Raw genomic sequence first — 13,503 nt, 5'->3', positions numbered from 1 at the left:
CCCTTCGGAACGGCTGCGATCCACTGTGGCTTACTGGGATCCACTGTGGCTTACTGGGATCTACTGGGATCTGCTGGGATCCATTGGGGTTGCTGTGGCACATCGGATCTACACTTTGTTCACTTGATGTGAATTCAGTGCTCGGCCCCAAATGCAGCTGCCACCCACCATGATATCCACCTGCAGGAGTGTCCCCAAATCCCAGCCCCTAATGGAGTTCCCAAAGTCTGTCCCCAAATCCCATTCCCAAACAGAGTCCCTGAAGCATGTCCCCAAATCCCAGACCCCCCTTGTGTCCTCAGTCCATGTCTGCACTGCTGCGTCCCCAGCACATCCCTTCATCCATGTGGAGAAGCCCAGGGAGCTCACACTATGGGGAACAGTGGTTGTCCCACCGTCCCATCCATGTCTTACCATGGCCAACAATTCAATCCCATCCCATGATGGCCATCTGTCCCTGTCCCACGATGGCATCCAACCACTGTCCCACCATGGCCACCAACCCATCCCTGTCCCACCACCAACAACCTGTCCCTGTCCCACTATGGCTACTAACCATTGTCCCTCTACAGCCACCGCCTCTCTCTGTCCTACTACGGCCCCTTGTTCCTGCCCCATGATGGCCACCCATTCTTGTCCCCCTATGGCCACCAATCCATCCCTGTCCCACCATTTCTCCCTGTCCCACCACGGTCACCGACCTGTCCCTGTCTCATCATGGCCTCCTTTCCATGTCCCACAGTGGCCACCTGTCCTTGTCTCACCACGGCCACCAACCTGTTCCAGTCCCACTGTGGCCTCCTGTCCATGTCCCACTATGGCCACCAACTTGTCCTCGTCCCACTATGGCCACCAACCGCTGTCCCATCATAGCCAACAACCCATCCCTGTCCCAGCCCCCACTGGCCTGGCCAGGAGAAATATCCCCCCCCATCCCAACCCCCAGGAGATGCCCCCCTCCCCCACTCTGTCCCCGGCTCTATGGAATGTCCTCCCCCCCCACACACAGCTCCTCCCGGAGCCACCCTTATCTCAAAGGAATTCCCAGTTCTCAGCGCCGGCGGGATGGGCTTGGGAGAGGGGGGTGGATGGGGGCAGGGGTCTGTGGGCTCTGTGAGACCTTCCTGCCATTCTTGCAGCCCCTGGAGGGGGTGGGGATTTCCCAAAGAGGCCCCCTACAAGTGGGGTAACTGAGGCACAAGGGGGGGAGGGGGGAAGGAGCAACACTATGCCCCCCCCCCCCCTTTCAGATGGGGAAACTGGGGCACGAGGGATGGGAGAGTGCAACTCTATGAGACCCTCTTACAATGGGGAAACTGAGACACAGAAAGATGGGCACGTCCCCATAGCACAGCCCCAGCCCTATAGAACGGGGAGGGGGGTCCCCACACCAGCGCCCATAAATTCTCCCCCCCCCTCCACAACACCGACAACAACCAGCTCCCCCCCAGGCCCTGTGTGCCACCCTGAGGTCCCCACCTCAATATTCTCACCCCCATCCCCCCCCGAGGTTGTTGACCCTTCGTTGTCCTCCCAGGGTGGGGGTTGGGGCGGAATTTTGGGTGGGGGCCAAAGCTCTGCGCCTGCCTTTGTTTGCACTGGGCTGGGCCAGGCTTTGGTGACGGGGACAGCGCTGATGGGCTGGTGGCCCCACGTCACCACGTCATCGTCACCATCACCTGCCACCCCTCCTCCACCGAAACACCCAAACACAGATGGAGGTTGGGGTGTGCCCGGGGGGGGGGGGTCTCGGGCTGGGTCTATGGGGTCTCCAGGTGGCACTTTGGGGGCTCAAGGTGACACCTCGTGGGCTTCAGGTGGCACTTTGGGGTCATGAGGTGACACTCTGGGGGTTTCAGGTGGCTTTTGGGGGCTCAAGGTGAGACCCTGGGGGCTTCAGGTGGCACTCTGGGGACTCAGGGTGACACTATGGGAACTTGAGGTGGCACTATGGGCTCGTGAGCTGATATCTTGGGGTCTTCAGGTGGTATCATGGGGTCATCAGGTGGCACTGTGGCACTGAGGTGACACCCTAGGGACTGCAGGCGGCATTTTGGGATCTCCAGGTGGCACTCTGGGGGATCAGGGTAACACCATCGGGATCCAGGTGACACTATGGGGTCTTAAGGTGGCACTTTGGGATCATGAGGTGACACCCTGGAGGATTTCAGGTGGCTCTTTGGGGGGTCAGGGTGACACCACGGGGACTTGTGGTGGCACTATGAAGTTCTGAGGTGACACCTTGAGGGCTTCAGGTGGCACCAGGGGATCATCAGGTGTCACTCTGGGGGCTCAAGCTGACACCACGGGGTCTTCAGGTGACATCATGGGCTCACAGTGACACCATGGGGTCATGATGGGGCACTATGGGGTTACGAGGTGACAGGTTGGGGGCTTCAGCTCATGCAAAGGTCTGTGCTTGTGCAAAGATCTGTGCTTGTGCAAGGGAGCACACTTTTGCAAAGTCATGTGCTTGTGCAGTTTGGGGCTCATGCAAAGGCCTGTGCTTGTGCAAAAGACGGTGCTCGTAAGACATGCTTGTGCAAAGGTGCGTGCTCGTGCAACACAGCAGATCACACGCAGAGGCCCTGTTTGTGTAAGGGAAAGTGTTTTTGCAAAGGCGCATGCTCATGCAAAGTGTGCACTCACGCAAAAAGTGCAAGGAGCACACAGCCATTTTTATAGCAGGGAGTGCTTTTGAAGCAGCATGTGCTCATGGAGAAGTGTGCGCTCGTGCAAAGCGTGCCCTCGTGCAAGGCTGAAGACACATTCCGGTGCTGAAATGCCCATTTTTGCAGCAGAGAGAAGCTTGTGAGCACCATAAGCTTGCATGGAGATGGGTCTGTGTGCTGCACACACGCAGAAGTGAACGCTTGTGCAAAGGCATGCAGTCGTGCAAAAGTCCACAGCTCCCCCACCCCCTCCCCCCCCACGTCCTTGTGCTTTCAGCGATGGGACGATAAGGGCGGAATGCGGTGCTGATGCATCTCTGAGCCAGGAGATAAGGAAGGGGAGGGGAGGGGGGGTGAGGGGATCCAGCGGGATCATGGGGGTAGAGGGTGGGGTCCCAAGGACACCCCAGAGTGCCCCCAAAGTGTCCCCAAAGTGTCCCCAAGGTGTTCCTTGGAGTGTCCACAAAGTGCCCAAGGAGACCCCAAGGTGCCCCCAAGGTGTCCCTAGCGTTTTCTTGGAGTGTCCCCAAAGTATCCCCAAAGTGTCTGCATGGAGTCCTCGGTGTCCCCTAAGTATCTCCAAAGAGACCCCAAAGTGTCTCCAAAGTGTTTCTGAGATGTCCATAAAAGTGCCCCCAGAGCGTCCCCAAGGACACCCCTGGGGTCCCCCTAAATATGTGGGGCCGAGTCCTGGTTCCCCGCAACGCAGAGTGCTGAGCCTTGTTCCTGTGGAGCTGCGTCCCCCTGGGGCAGTGAGGCCCTGGGGCCGAGCTCTCCCTGTGCCCCCCCTACGTTCCCCCCTCCCGTTGCCATTCCCAAAGGCACGGGATCCGGCCGCACCTTCCAGGGATCGGCGAAGGGCCAGCGGCTCTTTGGGGCCGCCCCCTGCTTGGCGCTTCCTATAAATCCCCGCCGCCAATCATCCAACCGTCCACTCATCTGTCCGTCCGTCCATCTGTCCGTTCATCCGTCACCATGAGCTTGTCCCGCAGCACCACTTTCTCCACCTCATCCCGCACCGGGAGCATCCGTCGCCTCGCGCCCCATAGCAGCGCTGCCAGCGTCTACGCCGGGGCCGGGGGGTCGGGGTCACGCATCTCCATCACCCGCACCGCCAGCACCTATGGGGGTGGCTATGGAGGCGGCTATGGGGCAAGCTATGGGGCTGGCTATGGGGCAGGTTATGGGGGCGGTTTGCTGCTGTCCGGGTCTGGGGTGGCGCAGAACGAGAAGGAGACGATGCAGGATCTGAACGAGCGCTTGGCCACGTATCTGGAGAAGGTGCGCAGCTTGGAGAACAACAACCGGCGCCTGGAGGCACAGATCCGGGAGAGCCTGGCCAAGAGGGGACCCAGCACCCGCGACTGGGGGAACTACTGGGACACCATCCAGCAGCTGCGTGACAAGGTGAGGGGTGTGGCAGGGGATGGGATTGGGGTAGGAATGGGAATGGGGCTGGATTAGGATGGGGATAGGAATGGGAATGGGCTTGGATTAGGATGGGGAGGGGTCGGGGTAGAAATGGGAATAGGAATGGGAATGGAGTTGGAGTTGGGATGGGGATGGGGATGGGAATGTGAATGGGGCTGGATTAGGGTGAGGATAGGAATGGGAATGGGCTTGGATTAGGATGGGGAGGGGTCGGGGTAGAAATGGGAATAGGAATGGGAATGGAGTTGGAGTTGGGATGGGGATGGGGATGGGAATGTGAATGGGGCTGGATTAGGGTGAGGATAGGAATGGGAATGGGCTTGGATTAGGATGGGGAGGGGTCGGGGTAGAAATGGGAATAGGAATGGGAATGGAGTTCGTGTTGGGGTTGGGATGGGGATGGGAGTAGGAATAGGAATGGGATTGGATTGTGTTAGGATGGGAATGGGGTGGGATAGGAATGGGAATGGGGTTGAGTTTGGGGTTGGGATGGAAATGAGTATGGGGCTGGATTAGGATGAGGATAGGAATGGGAATGGGCTTGGATTAGGATGGGGAGGGGTTAAGGTAGAAATGGGAATATGAATGGGAATGGAGTTTGTGTTGGGGTTGGGATGGAGTGGGGTGGGACGGGGTGGGAATGGGAGTAGGAATGCAACTGGGATTGTGTCAGGTTGGGGATGGGGTGGGATAGGAATGGGAATGGGATCGGGGTTGGGAGGGGGATTGGGTGGTATGGGAATGGGAATGGGAATGGGAATGGGAATGGGAATGGGAATAGGATTGGGATTGAGACTGTGTTAGGATAGGGTGGGGTTCAGGTAGAAATAGGGAAGGGAATGGGAAAGGGAATGGGAATGGGGTTGGGTTAGGATGGAGATAGAGATGGGATGAGAATGGGATGGGAATGGAAATGGAGTTCGATTAGGATAGAGTTATGATGGGAATGGAAATGGGATTGGGTTAGAATGGAAATGGGGTGAGTTGGGATGGGGATGGGAAGGAGATGGGGTTGGGGTTGGGATGGGGTGGGGTTGGTGTTGGTGTTGGATAGGGGTTGGGATGGGGATGGGAATGGGGTGGGGTTAGAATGCAGGGGGATTGCAGATGGAGATGGTGTTGGGTTGAGTTTGGTTGGGGTAGGGGTGGGAAGGGGGTAGGTTGGGGCACTGGCACCACGTCCTCTGGGCCCCATCAGCATGCCCCCACTTCCTGGCATCGCATCCCCAGGGCTCTGCCAGCAGTTGTCACGGGTTAAGCATTAACCTGCATGGTGTTGGGAGGGGGTGGACTTCGCACCCGGAGCTGAGCCAGGGAGAAATGATCCTGTGGGGTGGGGACGGTGTGGGGCACCCAGTGGGGACACCACGTGGGGCTGTGATCAAGCCCATGGGGGCCAAGGGAGGGGGGTTAATTAATGCTCCTTTGTTAAGCAGATGAGCCCCACAGCCAGTGCCACCCTATAGAACAGTGGGGTCACCCCTTCCTGAAGTCACATGGGGACAGAAATGGGGACAAGAATGGGGACAAGGACATGGACAAGAGTGCACTGCCAGCCCCTCCCCCTCTCCCCCCTTCCCTGGGGCACACTGGGGGTCCTCACACCCCGTGACCCCAAACCGGCCCCACAGATCTATGACTGTGCGGTGGAGAATGCCCGCACCGTGCTGCAGATCGACAACGCGCGGCTGGCAGCCGATGACTTCAGGGTGAAGTGAGTGAGACAGGGACAGCAGGAGTGGGAGGTTGGGGTGGGGGCATGGATGAGGATAAGATGGGGACAGGGCCAGGAATGGGATGAGCACATAAATGGGAATTGGGATGGGATGGGAATGTGGAGAAAGACGTGGTTGGGAATGGAAGGATGGGAGGAGATGGGATGGGGATGGGATTGATGTTGGGACGGGATGAGAATGGGATAGGGATGGGATGGGATGGGATGGGATGGGATATGGGTGGAATGGGATGGGAAGATGGGGATGGGAATGGAAAAGAAAAGGGATGGGGTGTGATTTGTGGAATGGGAATGGGATGGTATGGGATGGGATGGGATGGGATGGAGAAGGAAAAGGGATGGGATGGGGATGGGGATGGGGTATGATTCATGGAATAGGGATGGGATGGGGTGGGATGGAGTGGGATGGGATGGGGTTGGATGGGGATGGATGGAATGGGGATAGGATGGGATGGGAATGAATGAGATGAGAGCAGAGAGAGGAATGGGAATGGGAATGGAGATGGGAATAGGGCTGGGAATTGAGATAGGACATGGATGGGAACAAGAGCAAAAATAGAGATGAGGACATGGATGGGGATAGGGATGGGGACAGGGATGGGAGAAGACAGAGATGGGACAGGGATGGGGAAAGTGATGAGATGGAGCAGGGATAGGAAAGATATAGGGGACAGGGATGGGAATGAGATTGGAAATGGGGATGGGATGGGGGCAGAAACAGGGATGGGAACGGGGACAGGCATGAGAATGGGGATGGGAATGTGGTAGGGATGGGGACAGGAGAGAAACAGATGAGAATATGAGTGGGATACAAGGACAGGGATGAGGATAGTGATGGAGACAGGGATGGGACAGTGACAGGAACATAGATGGGAATGGGAAAATGGACAGGGACATAGATGGGAATAGTGTTGGGAATAGGGTGGGATGAGGATAGGGATGGGGTGGGGACGGGAACGAGAATGGGAATCGGGTGTGATTCACAGAACAGAAGTGGGATGGCATGGGGTGGGATGGGATGGGATGAGATGGGATGGGGTGGGATGGGATGGGATGGCATGGGGTGGAATGGGATGGGATGGGATGGGATGGGATGGGATGGGATGGGATGGGATGGGATGGGATGGGATGGGATGGGATGGGATGGGATGGGATGGGGGTGGGGATGGGATGGGATGGCATGGGGTGGAATGGGATGGGATGGGATGGGATGGGATGGGATGGGATGGGATGGGATGGGGGTGGGAATGGGATGGGATGGGATGGCATGGGGTGGAATGGGATGGGATGGCATGGCATGGCATGGCATGGCATGGCATGGCATGGCATGGCATGGCATGGGATAGCATGGCATGGCATGGGATGGCATGGGGTGGGATGGGGATGGGATGGAGATGGGATGGGATGGGATGGGATGGGATGGGATGGGATGGGATGGGATGGGATGGGATGGGATGGGATGGCGTGGGGTGGCGTGGGGTGGGGTGGGGTGGGGTGAGGTGGGGTGGGGTGGGGTGGGGTGGGATAACAGACCGAAGCCGGTGCCCTGCAGGTACGAGGCAGAGCTGGCCATCCGCACATCAGTGGAGAGCGACATTGCGGGGCTGCGCAAGGTGCTGGATGACACCAACATGGCACGGCTGCAGCTGGAGGGGGAGATCGAGGCACTGCGTGAGGAGCTCATCTTCATGAAGAAGAACCACGAGGAGGTGGGGTGGGGCAGCATCAGGGACACATCAGGGACACATCAAGGACACATCGAGGACACGTTGGGGACACGTTGGGGACACATCAGGGACACACTGGGGACACGTTGAAAACACGTTGGGGGCACATTAAGGACATGTTGGGGATATATCATAGACACATTGGGGACACATTGGGGACACACTGGGGACATGTCAGTTACACTCTGGGGACACACTGGTGACATGCTGGGTACACATTGAGGACACATTGGGGACACACTGGGAACGCATTGGGAACATGTCAGGTGCACACTGAGAACATTAGGGACACATTAGAGACACACTGGGGACATTGTGGGAACATGTTGAGAATGGATTGGGTACAACATGTTGGGGATACATTAGGGACACACTGGGTACACAATGGGGACACATTAGGGACATATTTGAGACACACTGGGAACAATCTGGGGACGTGTTGGGGACACATCAGGAACACATTGAGTACACATCCAGAAAGTGTTGGGAACACATTGTGTATACACTGAGGACACGCAGGGGGCACACTGGGGATATGTTGAGAACGCATTGGGTATGCATTGAAAACATGCTGGGGACATATCAGGGACACAGTGGGGACACGTGCATTGGGGACCTACTGGGGACATGTTGGGGACACACTGGGGACACATTAGGGAAACACTGGGGATACCATGGGAACATATTAGGGACACAGTGGGGACACATGCATTGGGGACCTACTGGGGACATGTTGGGGACACACTGGGGACACATTAGGGAAACACTGGGGACACCATATTAGGGACACACTGGGGACATGTTGGGAATGCATTAGGCACACAGAGGACACACTGGAGATACCTTAGGGACACAGTGGGGCACATTGAGGACCTGTTGGGGGTACATTAGGGACGCAGTGGGGGCACACTGAGAACATGCCAGGGACACATCACAGACACACCGGGGACACATCAGGGACACGCTGGGGACATGCATGGAACACATCACAGAAGTGCTGGGGACACATCAAGGGCACACGGGGACAAACCAGGACCTGCTGTCTCCTGGCAGGAGGTGAACGCACTGCAGGCCCAGGCGGCCTCCGCGGGGCTGACGGTGGAGGTGGACGCACCGCAGGCGCAGGACCTGGGCCAGGCACTGGCAGAGCTGAGGGCGCAATACGACGTGTTGGCCAAGAAGAACCTGGAGGAGCTGGAGAAGCAGTGGGGGCAGCAGGTGATCCTACAGTCCTAGGGGGTCTTTGGAGTCTTTCAAGGGGTCTTTGGGGTGTTTGAATAGTCCTTGGGGTGTAACTGTAGTTCTTGGGATGTTCCGGTGGTCTCTGGGGTCTTTCAAGGAGTCTTTGGGGTGTTCCTATAGTCCTCAGGGTGTTCCTATAGTTCTTCGGATGTTCTGGTGGTCTTTGGGCTGTTCTTACAGTCATTGGGGCGCTCCTATAGTCCTTGTGGCATTCCAAGGGCCTTTGGGGTCTTTCAAGGTGGTCTTTGGGGTGTTTGTATAGTCCTTGGAGTGTTCCAATGGCCCTTGGGGTATTCTGGTGGTCTTTGGGCTGTTCCTATAGTTCTTGGGGTGTTCCAGTGGTCTTTGGGGCCTTTCAAGGAGACTTTGGGCTTTTCCTACAATCCTTGGGGTGGTCTGTGGGGTGTCCTGGTGGCCCTCTATCATTCGCACACAGGGCACATCTCCTGGGGGACACCCCATTCACAGGGGACACCAGGCCCATAGTGGGAACATTTCCCAGCTCTGTCCTTACCCAATATTAGGGACACCCCACAACCAATAGGGACCCCACAGTGGGAGCATCTTCCAATGCAATCTTCACCCCACACTGAGGATCCTCCTTACGGGCTCCATTTTGCTGACTTCCCTGGACTTATTTGTGCCCCCCACTCCCCTCCCCACACCACCTCAGATCACGGAGACCACGCTGGAGGTGACACAGAGCACAAAGGAGGTGGACACAGCACGGAGCCGATTGCTGGAGCTGCGCCGCTCAGTGCAGAGTCTGGAGATCGACCTGGATGCCCTGCGCAGCCAGGTGACCCCGAAGTGCAACCCCACAGCCCCCCGGTCCCATAGAGTAACCCCACACCCCTCTCATCCTAAAGAGAATGACCCCACTGCATCTTGGCACTGTAGAGTGAACCTACAGTCCTCTGACCCCATAGGGAGTGACCCCACAGCATCCTGACCCCATAGAGAGTGACTGCACAGCATCTTGACTCCATAGAGTGACCCCACGGCCACCAACCCCATAGTGTGTGACCCCATTGGGATCTCAACAGCCCCCCAACCCTGTAGAAGTGTCTTGTGAGCCATCCAGCCCCTTAAAGTGGGTCTCCATGGGAGTCCCTGACCCCATGAGCCCCCAACCCCATAGAGTGCTGCCCCATGGGGGTCCCACCAACCCCCTGACCCCATAAAGTACAACTCCATAGGGGTCCCAAGAGCCCCCAGCCCCATAATACTTTACCTTATGGGGATCCCACCAGCCCCCCCAACCCCATAGAGTACAACTCCACAGGGGTCCCACCAGCCTCCTGATCCTTAGAGTGCAACAGTATGGGGTTCCTGTGAGCCACCTGGCCCCATAAAGTGTGGGTCCATGGGGGTCCCTGTCTTCATGAGCCCCCAACCCTGTAGGGGGTGTCCCCACAGAGGTTCTGCGAGGCATTCAGTCCCATAAAGAGTAATTCCATGGGGCTTCCTGACCCCAGGAGCCCCCAACCCCATAGCGCATGACCCCATGGCAGTCCCACAAACCACTCAGTCCCATAAGGAGTGACTACATGGATGTCCCTGATCCCAAGAGCCCCCAACCTCATAGGGGATGACCCCACTGAGTGAGGGAATTGGGGGGAGGGGAGGGTTCAGGCCCCCTATCCCCACTGAGCTCCTGGGGTCACGCTGCAGAACGCGGGGCTGGAGGGCAGCCTGGCAGAGACGGAGGCGCGATACGGGGTGCAGCTGGAGCAGCTGCAGGGCCTGATCCTGCGCGGGGAGGAGGAGCTGGCGCAGGCACGGGCAGAACTGCAGCGTCAGAACCGGGAGCACTGCGCACTCCAGGACGCCAAGAGCAAGCTGGAGGCTGAGATTGCCACGTACCGAGCGCTGCTCGAGGGAGGAGAGGGGTTCAGGTGGGACATGGGGGGTGGCACCACTGTGGGACTGTGGGGCATCTGGGTGGGGTGAGAGCTGGTGTTGGGATGTGTAGGTCCTGACCTCTGTGGTCCTCTAGGGGTAGAGAGGGGACGGTGAAGGGACAACGTTGTCATCCATTAGTGTTGAGCCCCAGTGGTGGGAAGTCCACATTCTGACCTCCATGACCCTATAAGGACAGATATGATGGCACACAGTGGGCTGAGCCCTGGTGTTGGGATGTCCATGTCCCATCCGCTGGAATGTTTGGGGACAGCAAGGGGACAGTGGTGGCATTCAGTGGAGAGAGACCCAGCACTTGATTGTGTAGGTCCTGACCTCTGTGGCCCTATAGGGACATAGAGGGGACAGTGAGGGGACAACGATGGCATCCATCATTGTTGAGCCCCAGTGCTGGGAAGTCCAAGTTCTGACCTCTGTGACCCTACAGGGACAGATAGAGGGGATACAGGACAGATAGAGGGGAGAGTGGTGGCATTCAGTGGGGTGAGACCAAGTGTTGGGATGCGCAGGTCCTGACCTCTGTGGCCCTATAGGAACAAAGAGGGGACAGCAAGGGGACAATGATGGCATCCATCAGTGTTGAGCCCCAGTGGTGGGAAATCCACATTCTGACCTCCATGACCCTACAGGAACAGACAGGAGACAGTGCTGGCTCACAGTGGGGTGAGCCCCTGTGTAGTCCTTTAGGGACTGTGGTGGTGGCATTCAGTGGGGCGAGACCAAATGTTGAGATGTCTATGTCCCATCCTCTGAGATGTTTGGGGACAGCAAGGGGACAGTGGTGGCATTCAATGGGGCAAGCCCCAGTTCTGGGAAGTGCAGGTCCTGACCTCTGGTGGCCTTATAGGGACAAAAGGGACAGCAGTGGCACCCCTGAGGAATCCTTTAGGGATAACAAAGGGACAGCGGTGACACCCAGTGGGGATTCTGTAGGGACAGGAAAGGGACAGTGACACCCACCAGAGATGAGCTGTGGGTACAAACACGTCCGTATCCTATCTGCTGGGACATCTGGGGACAGCACAGGGACAGTGGTGGCACCCAGTGGCCAGGCACCCCAACTCCTCCCCCCAGCCCCGATGTCCCCTCCAAGTTCCTTGGGGTAGCAGTGGGGAAGGGTGGCATGGGGCTGAGTGACACAGGGGTGGGTGACAGGAGTGGGTAACAGGGGTGGGTCACATAGGGGTGATGACACAGGGGTGGGTGACAGGAGTGGGTAACAGGGATGGGTCACATAGGGGTGGGTGACACAGGGGTGGGTGACAGGAGTGGGTAACAGGGGTGGGTCACATAGGGGTGGGTGACACAGGGGTGGGTGACAGGAGTGGGTAACAGGGGTGGGTCACATAGGGGTGGGTGACACAGGGGTGGGTGACAGGAGTGGGTAACAGGGGTGGGTCACATAGGGGTGGGTGACACAGGGGTGGGTGACAGGAGTGGATGACATAGGAGTGTGTGACACGGGGACACCCGCTGCCCCACAGTCTGCAGGATGCTCTGGGGACGGAGGGGACGGTCACTACGCAGCGCAGCACCCAGAGGACGGTGGATGGCAAAGTGGTGTCCGAGAGCAAAGAGGTCAAAGTGCGCAGCTACTGAGGGGGGGGGACGGCGAGGTGCCACCCCCTGCCCCACAAATAAAGGAGCAAAGTGACAAAGATGGGGCTCAGCGCAGTGTGTGTGGTGGGGAAACTGAGGCATGGGTTGGGGGAAGGAAGGAGGGGTGGAGATATGGGAGAGGGGAGGGAGGGAAGAAGGATGGAGGTACAGAGAGAAGTGGGGATGAATGGAGGGAGGGATGGAGAGAGGAATGGATGGATGGAGAGATGGAGGGAGAGGGTGGAAGAGAGAGAGGGAGGGAGGAATGGAGGGAGGGAGAGAGGGATGGATGGGTGGAGGAAAGGAGGGATGGAGATGGAGGGAGGGAGAGGTGGGGAGAGAAGCAGGGGGAGGGAAGAAGGGAAGGAGGGAGGGAAGGATGGAGGGATGCGAGGTGGAGGAGGAAAAGAGGTGGGAGGGATGGAGAGATGGAGAGGGAAGGAAGGAGGAAGGGATGGAGGGAGGGTGAGAGGGGTAGGAGGGAGGGAAACAGGGAAGGAAAGAAAGGAAGGGAGGAAGAGAGGAAGGGATGGGAGAATAGAGGGAAGGAGGAATAGAGAGAGGGAAGGAAGAATGGATGGAGAGAAGGAGGAAAGGAGAAAAAAGAGGGGAAAAGAAGGAGAGGGAAGGAGAGAGGGAGAGAAGGAAGGAGAAAGGGAGGGATAGATGGGCAGATAGATGGAGGGAGAGAAGAAGGGAGGAAGAAATAGAGCGATGGAAAGATGGATGGAGAGAGGGAAAGAGGGAAGGAGAGAAGGAAGGAGGGAGGGAGGGAGGGAGGGAGGGAGGAAAGGAGAGAGAATGAGAGAGGGAGTGATGGGCATGACCATTCATTGCACAGCCCCAGCAATGCATAGGGGGGTGATTGCACATTGCACAAGGACTTGCATTGCACGGGGAGGAGTGGTTGTGCATTGCACAAGTGCCAAAAGTGCATGGGGAGGACTGACCACACGTTGCACAGGAAGAGGAGGTGCACAGAGGGGGCATCACTGTGCATTCCACAACTGCTGGTGCACCGAGGGGCACGATGATGCACTGAACAAATGATATGCTCCATTGGACACCAGGCAATGCTGGTGCAACACACGAGAAGCAGTAGTGCACCATGCGTTGCACAAGGGGCCACGTTGCACAAGGCAGTGGCTGTGTGTTGTGCATGGTCTGGTGGAGC

The 13,503-nt window shown here is 57.7% G+C and overlaps 1 protein-coding gene across 1 annotated transcript; it reads left to right on the top strand.

Annotated features, from left to right (window-relative positions):
* Positions 1-3,647: 3,647 nt before the first annotated feature.
* KRT18 (keratin 18) lies at positions 3,648-12,329 on the top strand (the record flags this gene model as incomplete). The annotated part of the gene is made up of 7 exons (XM_079547791.1): positions 3,648-4,079; positions 5,735-5,817; positions 7,391-7,547; positions 8,619-8,783; positions 9,481-9,606; positions 10,482-10,705; positions 12,215-12,329. 7 exons carry the CDS (start codon positions 3,648-3,650, stop codon positions 12,327-12,329), a joined length of 1,302 nt encoding a protein of 433 aa, XP_079403917.1.
* Between the last annotated feature and the right edge of the window lie 1,174 nt (positions 12,330-13,503).

The sequence above is a fragment of the Tetrao urogallus genome, assembly GCF_951394365.1.
Source record: "Tetrao urogallus genome assembly, chromosome: 31".
Classification (NCBI taxonomy): Eukaryota; Metazoa; Chordata; class Aves; order Galliformes; family Phasianidae; genus Tetrao; species Tetrao urogallus.
Note: the sequence above shows the minus strand (reverse complement) of the source record. Positions and strands in the feature narration are given on the sequence as shown.